The 9,429-nt window shown below is 44.4% G+C and overlaps 1 protein-coding gene and 1 pseudogene across 1 annotated transcript; both read right to left on the bottom strand.

Moving 5' to 3' along the window:
- Positions 1 to 1,881: 1,881 nt before the first annotated feature.
- Positions 1,882 to 3,405, bottom strand: LOC149811397 (pentatricopeptide repeat-containing protein At5g66520 pseudogene; annotated as a pseudogene).
- A 4,325-nt stretch (positions 3,406 to 7,730) lies between these two features.
- On the bottom strand, positions 7,731 to 8,171 carry LOC149811396 (auxin-responsive protein SAUR71-like). Its single transcript, XM_089993873.1, has one exon. The coding sequence runs from the start codon at positions 8,169 to 8,171 to the stop codon at positions 7,731 to 7,733; it is 441 nt and encodes a 146-aa protein (XP_089849999.1).
- Between the last annotated feature and the right edge of the window lie 1,258 nt (positions 8,172 to 9,429).

Raw genomic sequence — 9,429 nt, 5'->3', positions numbered from 1 at the left:
CTGATAGGTCGGGTACCCGACCCATTGACAGCCCTAGATCTAATGGTAGTAATGTCAACGGGTTGGGTGCAACCCAGCACCTGATCCGAATCCAAATCCATTAGTCGGATTCGGTAGCCAAATCTGGATCTGATTAATAAGCGGATCCGAGTTTGGTATTATGTTTTGCATTCAAACTCGAACCCAAAACTGACTAAAACCCGAATCCAACTAAAAACCCAAACCGATTAAGTGTAAATACCGGGTTTTAAGCTAGTCTATCCAGGATTGGTTTTATCTTTTTCATCCAAATCTGAATCCAATTATGCCAAACCCGATTAAGTCGGACTTGGTAATGCCTAGATCCGACCTGAATCTGACAGTTTACATCCCTATCTAATGGCCATTGAGCCATGTCAGATCAGGCATGTCCCACACTAAGAAAATGGGCATTTCTTAACAGCTATTTTTCATGAAAAAAAAACATGTGGTTTTATTTTTATTTATTCTTAAATTTGTTTCTAAAAAATTTTAATTTACTTATTGTTGCTGATATTTTACCAAAAATGAGAGAAATATAAAAAAATTCCCAATTTCTCACGAGATTTTGGCTGCCAAGATTTGCTATTTTAAAAGTTTTGGTACTATGCTGATTTCATATGGTCGCATATTTTTGCCTTCTGCATGAGGCAGCTACTCTTGGGAGAAAGGACTCGAATCTGCATTTCCATGCTAACGGTTTGAGAACTTTACTGTTGCATCCAACAATGGCTTCTTAGTTTTTCCATTTACAAAGGCACACTTGCTTACTCTCATGAGAGAATTCTGATGAATGAAACTCTCTTTCATCAGATAACGAATATTTGATTCATTTTTTCACAACCACATTTTGTCATGTTTCCAATGACGTGAGAAAATGGGGATAGAGAATCATCCTCTCACAAATGCGGAGGAAAGATTCACATGGAAAAAGCAGTCATGTGCTAGTAGGCCATCATGGGAGCTCGTTTAGTATTTGCAATTATTTTCCAAATTAATGTAAAAAATCTCAGTTCCCATTGTTTAATAATACTAGATTTGGGAATTGGGCTTCGAATTGTCATTTTCTTCAGAAAACAATTTCATGAGATAGCTGGTTTATCCCATAATCTTTGAAAGAAAAAGAAGTTCCTCATCATAGACTTAACAAAACCTGGTTACACAAGTTTCAACTTTCAATTTACTTCATTAAGCAAACACATCAATAAAGAGGGAAAATCAATGAGGAATAAATAATGTCATTGATACATAACAATCATTGAACTGTGCATGCATGAACACTTGTACAAGGGAGCTCCACGCTTCTAATACAGTGATGCTTAACTAGCAAGGAATCCCAAACTGCCTAGGGAAATCCTGAATCTACAAAGCACTTCTTTCCTTTGATAACGTTGGTGAAATATATATGGAAGTAAAATGATTTCATTCAAGGAGGTTACTTACAGAATACAGGGCATGTTAGGCTGTATGAGGTTAAAAGATGGGGAGAATCCAATATTGAATGGATTGAGCTCAGCAGATTTGGAGCTCTGTAACTAGCATATGCCACTTTGCACATTCAGCATTAATGTAACTTCTTGTCGCTCATGTACTTCAAACGATTAATAACTTTCTCTTCCACCAAAAATTTGCAAGAATTGTTACTTGGCTAGTTTAGCCTTGCTTCAGCATTCCTGATGAGTAGGGAACCAATAGCGACTAAGAAGTTGGTACCACATACTATCTAGATCTTCCTGACCAGTAATTCCATATGATCATGAACCCATACAGAAATGATGAAGCCCGATGCCGATCCCTACTTTGGACATGTATTTGGTCCTATAGTGGCAGTCTCTGCAGACACAAGGTTCTTTGCAATCCGAATCAGGTTGCAAGGTCCGAATTCTCCATGTTGATCAACGTAAAGGCAACGGCCAGATTCTCATCTGTGCCACCCAAGCAATTCTTATCTTCCACCTCCACATGCAATACCGAATTAGGATCAGAAACATAGCCCTCCAATTTTAGCCTCTCCCCCAGCTGATCCAACATCACATTGATCTCATTTGTTTGAGGGTGTGACTTGTCCCCAGAAATGAACAAATGAACCTTGTTATTTAGCTCAATCCAACTGCACCCTGGCAGCTTTGTGATGCCCTTCTCTCTCAGCATTGCTCGAGCCCTTGCAGCATTATCCCATTGCCTGCTAGCAGCATAAACATTGGACAGCATAATGTAGCTTCCGGTGCTCTGTGGCTCTAACTCTGTAACCTTTCCAATTACATACTCTGCGACCTCTAGATCACCATGATTCCTACAAGCTGCAAGTAAAGTACCCCATACTACAGAATTAGGCTCAATAGGCATCTGCTTTATAAGCTCATAGGCATCGCTAAGACGTCCAGCTCGACCTAGAAGATCTACCATGCATCCATAGTGCTTGATGTTAGGCTCAATCCCATACTCACTCTTCATTGAATAAAAATACTTGGTTCCTTTGTCAACTAACCCGCCATGGGAGCAAGCAAGCAAGAGCCCAGTAAAACTCACTTCATTAGGTTTAAACCCAGCTTCTTGCATGCACAGATACACTTGAATAGCTTCCTCTACATGTCCATGGACGGCAAGACCAACTATCATAGAGTTCCATGACACTATACTCCTCCGAACCATCTGATCGAAAACTCTCCGTGCTTCATTTACATCCCCACATTTAGCATACATGTCCATGAGTGCATTACACAAAGAAACCTTCTGCATATTCAATCCGCTCTTTCTAGCATAGTCATGGATCCATCGGCCCAACCCCAACGCACCCACATGTGCACAAGCCGCAAGTGCACTCAAGACAGCAACTTCATCCGGCCTCACATCTTCCATCTGCATCTGCCGGAACACTCCTAACGCCTCCTCCCACATCCCGTTCTGGGTATAACCCGAAACCATTGCCGTCCACGAGAAAAGATTTCTCTCAGGCATTTCATCAAACACTCTGCACGCCCCCTCCATGTCACCAGACTTGGTGCAGGCATCAAGCAACGCAGTCCAGGAGACTATATTTCTCTCAGGCATTTTGTCGAACATTTGGCGAGCACATTCAAACTGGCCGCACTTAGCATACATGTTGAGCAAAGAATTAGCGACGAAGACATCGGCGGCAGCAGAGCCAGATTTTACGACGTGGGCGTGGATCTGCTCTCCTTCGGCAAGGGCGGCGAGACAGGCGGAGGATTTGAGCGCAAGAGGGAAGCAGAAATCGGAGGGTCTGATACCACATTGAAGCATGCGAGCATAGAGACGGAGTGCTGCGTCGCATTGGCCGCTGTACGCATATCCTTTGATCAGGCTTTTCCATACGTGTGCGTTGGGGTCGTCCATTTGTTCAAACGTTTTCTTGGCGAGTTTCATATCTCCGTTTGAGATGTAGAAGTCTACGAGTCTCTTGAGAAGGAAGGTGTGGTTGTGGAGATGGGTTTTGAAGATCTGAGCGTGGATTTGCTTCAGTTGGGGAAGGTTGGTGCATGCTTGGAGGTGGGTGGGGTTTAGAGTTTTGGTGGGAGTAGCTGAAGATGGTGGTACTGTCCGTGGTGCGTGAGTGGATGCAATCGCCACCATTGAGAATTGCGATCGGAGCTAATTCTCCATTACCTTCGTGGGATTGTTGATGCAGAGAGGGAACCGTGGTCTTCACGTTAATGGGTGTTGCGTTGACACTCTTTGACGCAGCGTGGAGATCGAACCCCGGGATGCACTTGGGTGCAGCAAGGAGGGCAGCGTAGAGATTGGATGTTCAGATCGCTGTGATGCAGAGAGGAATTTGGAGCAGTCACGTTAAGTCGGGGTGACGATGTCGGCTGTTGGGCAGTGGCGGAGCCAGAAGTTTTTTGTTGGGTGGGCAGACTTCGGGTGGTGATCATCTACCTCTGTCGGTGGCACAGTGGCACGAAGCTTCCATGGTGGTGAAGATCATACATCGAGATCGAAAGCCTGTTTCGGTAGTTGAGCCACCTCCTTCTCGGTGGTGATCCAGCAGCAAGCCGAAGGTCTTCCAACTGAGGTGCCTCCTCAGCTCTCTCTCGGAGGGGACGGTCCTCGCCACAGCATCGAGGCAGAGCAACTCTGTATCGCAGGGAGGCGTGATCTCCACTCCTGCACGACCCTGCTCTGATCTTCTTCGACAAGCATTCCCAAGAATGCAACCTCCAAATCGTGGGGAATGAAGAAGAAGACCCGAGTCGTATCATATTTCGACTCGGTTTCTAATTCTGGGGTGGGCGACCGCCCACCCATGCCCACCCCTGGCTCCGCCACTGCTGTTGGGTGCCGACGTTGGCGATGGTTCTCCAATGCACAACAGTCCTAAACCACAAAATACTCACTGGGAGTATGACGCTGGGAATCGGGTCAATCAATCCTCCTTAAGTCGATTATTGAAAGTAACGTACTACAACGAAGAATGAGAAATAACGTGGGAAAATGGATAATAACGACTGCTGCCACAGGAAACAAAAAAAGAAAGGCTCACAGGAAACAATAACAGAGGATTAATAATAAGGATCACCCTAGAAAGAAAACCAAAAGGAATGACAAAAAGGCTGTTGTGCTGAAAAGAAAAAAAAGTTACAAGAAACCCAAAAAAGAAAAGAGAGGTTGCCTTAATTCTCATCTCCCCCTGCATGAAAGGGTATTAATAAGGGTTGGCTGGATCTGGGTCTCGGGTCCAGCCCTTGGACCTGATCATTCTTCATGCTGCAATTGGATCCGGATCTTGGGTCCGGCCTTGGACCCGGGACAACTCTTGTTTTCTGCTGGATCTGGGACGTCCGGTTTTGCTCTGCATCATTCTCCCCTGGTTGTGAAGAAGTCGGCTCTGACGACTTGTTGTCACCACGATATGCATATAAACCAGACACATTCACGATAGACAACATGTATCGATATTCCTGGACGACCCCAAATCAAAGCCTGTAGATTTGTTTTGAAATGGACCGTCTGTACCATCTGCTATGTCGTCCCATGGAAGCACAAGCTGAATTTCTGTCCCTCCAGCACGTGGTCTTAAGGGTTTGGCTAGAATCCCAACAATACAAGCATGATTACCAAAAACTGGACCACCTTCTGAAAACTTCACTATATCTGCCCCGGATGCATAGTGGCTTTGCTCACCGTTCATAAAGGAATACCCATCGAGGATCTTGTTCCCAAAAGCAATCCCAAACAGAGTGAAAAGCTCATGGTAGCTGCTAAATCGAGCAATGTCTAGTGATCGCCCAACACAGCCAAACTCACCCGAAATTTGGGGATTTCCTGGTGAGTCTACAAGACAACCATAACCACTTAGCATAGGATTTTGGAACCCAGAAGTAGTAAATTGCAGGACGAACATGTCAACATGGCCCTCAGCCATCGCAAGATCACTTGAATCTGCAGAGAGAGGCTTTTGGCACAAGGCAAACAAAAAGGACAATTGTGGTCGTTGACTACTTGTATGATGAAATGACTCATTATCCTCTTGCAATTGTCGTTGCTGATATTCACTGAATGGTTGAGACAATTTCTGATGCAAAAGGTGACTCTCAAACTGGTTATCAAACATTGCACATGCCTCTTGCTGGTGCATCCGGCATCCCAGTGCAGGCTCGCTTCGATGAACTCCGGTGGCACGGTCGACAGTTGGAGGTTCGCTGGGCATGGGTCAACTGTCATCGCACTAGGGAGGCCAACCACATAGACGCCCAATCCACCAATCGCTTTCAATGTGGACGTTGGGTGCGTTTCCACCGTCGATTCTAGGACAGCAAGCCGATCTTCAAATCCATCCATACGCTTCGACAGGCCAGCTACCTCAATTTCTAGGCGTAGCATATCTTCCTGCATCTCAGTCACCATGTCGAGCATCCGCTTCATGATCTCCTCTCGTGCCTTTCGGTTCGTAGGATCGTTCCTCGCCCCTTGCGCCATGCCGTTGACGAAGGAGGGGATGGGCTCTGATACCATTTGATGCAGAGAGGGAACCGTGGTCTTCACGTTAATGGGTGTTGCGTTGACACTCTTTGACGCAGCGTGGAGATCGAACCCCGGGATGCACTTGGGTGCAGCAAGGAGGGCAGCATAGAGATTGGATGTTCAGATCGCTGTGATGCAGCGAGGAATTTGGAGCAGTCACGTTAAGTGGGGTGACGATGTCGGCTGTTGGGTGCCGACGTTGGCGATGGTTCTCCAATGCACAACAGTCCTGAAACCACAAAATACTCACTGGGAGTATGACACTGGGAATCGGGTCAATCAATCCTCCTTAAGTCGATTATTGAAAGTAACGTACTACAATGAAGAATGAGAAATAACGTGGGAAAATAGATAATAACGACTGCTGCCACAGGAAACAATAACAGAGGATTAATAATAAGGATCACCGTAGAAAGAACAATGGTTGCATTATTTCAAAAATAAAAAAAACAACTTAATCAAACAGTGAAAAGAAATAACATGAAAGAAAAGGAAACAATAAAGTATGAGGCTAATGGGAGGCTGCTGCCGACTGTGCGTGAAAAGGGAAAACTCAGTAAAAATAAAACAATAGGAAAGACAAAGAAGTAATGACAAAAGCAATAATGGAATGACAAGAAAGTAATAAAGAAAACCAAAAGGAATGACAAAGGCTGTTGTGCTGAAAAGAAAGAAAAGTTACAGGGAACCCAAAAAAGAAAAGAGAGGCTGCGTTAATTCCCATCTCCCCCTGCACGAAACACTAGACAGGGTATTAATAAGGATTGGCTGGATCTGGGTCTCGGGTTCAGCCCTTGGACCCGATCATTCTTCATGCTGCAATTGGATCCGGATCTCGGGTCCGGCCTTGGACCCGGGACAACTCTTGTTTTCTGCTGGATCTGGGACGTCCGGTCTTGCTCTGCATCAATTGTTAACTCAACATAAAGAATTTCCGGGAAAAGGATCTTTCACACCCAATTCATTGACTTTAAACTTCAATATAGAATTGCCCACGAGATAATTGAGATTCTCATCAAGTTTCTAAAACGAGGAGGATAAAGCTTCTGAAGCCAGTTTTCCAAAAGCCAGCTTTTCACCTAACCTTTATGAACTAAGATTGTGTGCCTAAGCATATAAACTGAGATTGATCTAAGTTTTACTTGTGGCTCTAGGTCAAATCGGTGCTCTTGATCGCTAGAATTAATGTGATTTGAGCTAAGTCAACACAAGGCTTAGCTTAGCAATCACCTTGTTTCTTGTAAGACTAGCTCAGGTTTGACCCATCCACCCGAGTCAAATCTGGGCTCTATAGATTCACTTTGATATGGACCAAGTTTGGTCAAAGTCAACGACCTTGTAACATTAACACAACCAGTCAAGGCACCTTAACTCAAAAGCACAGATTAATCTACTGCTAATATGAGTAGTAAAAAGTAAAAACTCGCACAGTTAAGAACCCAAAGCGTGCTTTTCCGCACGAGAACAATGGTACTTTATTTGGGAAAATATTGTCTACAATCTACAGTACAGTACCCTCTGACTGAATCTCCTTGGGCTTACCCTTTGCATTGTAATTCATTTTTCTCATATTGTCTCTTGCGCTTTCTAAATGTTTCCCGTTTCATGCACTAAGCATATGTCTATTTCTTACCCTACCATAATAAAAAGTCTCCGGCCTCCCCAATTTAAAAAAAAAGTAAGAAACCGAGACGATGCAATGACCGAATTGTATCGAATTATATGACTTAGAAACTATAGGGGCTGAGAAGCTGGTACCCTGCGAGCCCACCGGAGGAGAAGGCACACCCACGACGAGTAACCTTCTCTGAGTCTGCATCCATCTCCCGCAGCACGCGGTGGAACAACTCGATGCCACAGGGTAGGGCGAGCGGGCCCCCGCTGCAGAAGCCATACTCTGACTCAATATCTTCCAGCAGCATCGGGAAGAGCGGGTGGTTTGCGTGCTCCGCCCTTACCACGAACCGTTCCCTCTCCGGGCCCACGTACACCGAGAAGCAGCCCTCTGGAGCCACCCTGCTCCTGCTGCGACCACGCCCACCACCCTCTTCCGACTCGGCCGACCGAGCCCACTTTGGGCTCCCCTGGCCAAGTGGGGTCTTGGCTAGGCCCCTCAACAGCATGCCCAGCTTGGTCGCTTTGCCCTTGCCCATCTGCACCCTCTCCATTTCTTGGCTTTGTTTCAACTCTGAAGGAAAGGATCTACTCTAGCCGGATGTGGCCCACAAGTTGGTCTGGTTGGCAGGTGAAGTTTTACCCTCTATGGATCACCCAACAATATGAAGGTGATAAAGACAACAAAATTAAGGTACAAAGAAGAGAACCCACAATTTTTGGATGAGAGGGTGTTCTCTGTTGTATGGTGAAGTTCAGCCTCTATCATAGGCAAGGTGGATAAGTGCCTTCATTCTTGGTCTCATGGTGTTACTCATGACCAACAACCAGACTCCAAAACCATTCAAAGGGAGAAAGGAAACAAGGGAAAAAAGGATTAAAAATAAAAAGAAAGAAAACAAAAGGGATGTGACAATGTAAGTTCTCAAACAACTCAAGGAAGAATTCTGCAAAGGAAACAAGAAAAGTAACAAAAGACTCTCTCTCTCTCTCTCTCTTTTGCTTTTAAAGGAAACCTGTTTTGGGGTTGGCCTGGGTTACCATGGCTGTACTTAATGATATATACCCAAAATGCTATAAGGAAAAAGATTTTCAGAAGAGAAAAATGGATGGTTGCTTTTGGAAGGGGATCTTAGTGCAGAGATTGCATTTATAGAAGACCAACTGAAACAAACAAGAGAAGAAAGCACCTCACAGGATACACCCTCCTGCCTTGCGTGTGTAATAGGACTCTCTAGCAGTATGAGAAAACAGGCAGCCATCTTCAAGGTTATATGTGCAAATATTATAGTGAATAACTCAAATAGTCAACTGCAATTGAAAACAAAGGCATCATCTACGTGATAGCTTCAAAGTTTTAAAGAAAAAAAAGCAATTTGATATTATAACATGCGTAGAAAATAAGTAATCAAATTCAACTACAACACGAAACAGTTGACAGTAGAGAGAGAAGGTTCTTCTTTTGTTTTCTTTCATAGGAGTAGAGGTATCTGGGGACGGTAGTTGGACCTCCGGCCTTAGATTCTCATTCTCAACCTTGGCTTGCACTGGAAGGTGGATTCAATTATTATACAAGATATTAAATTTTTATTCTTAAAAAAATGTAATTAAGAAATTACTACTGTCCTAGATTTATCAAAACCACTAAAACAGGTTGAGCCACGTTTTAGGAGTTTATACTAATTGAGATAAAAATGAAATGACTATTGTGTCCCTTCAACCACCAACCAATGTCGCCAATTTTATAGTTTTAGCTGCTTAATGGTTTGTGAGCCAACACGGAGTCATCGGAAGCACCATAGAGAGTGGGGA

The sequence above is a fragment of the Nuphar pumila genome, chromosome 17 (assembly GCF_984573655.1).
Source record: "Nuphar pumila chromosome 17, dmNupPumi1.hap1.1, whole genome shotgun sequence".
Lineage (NCBI taxonomy): Eukaryota > Viridiplantae > Streptophyta > Magnoliopsida > Nymphaeales > Nymphaeaceae > Nuphar > Nuphar pumila.
This window is presented reverse-complemented; position numbering and strand designations above follow the sequence as displayed.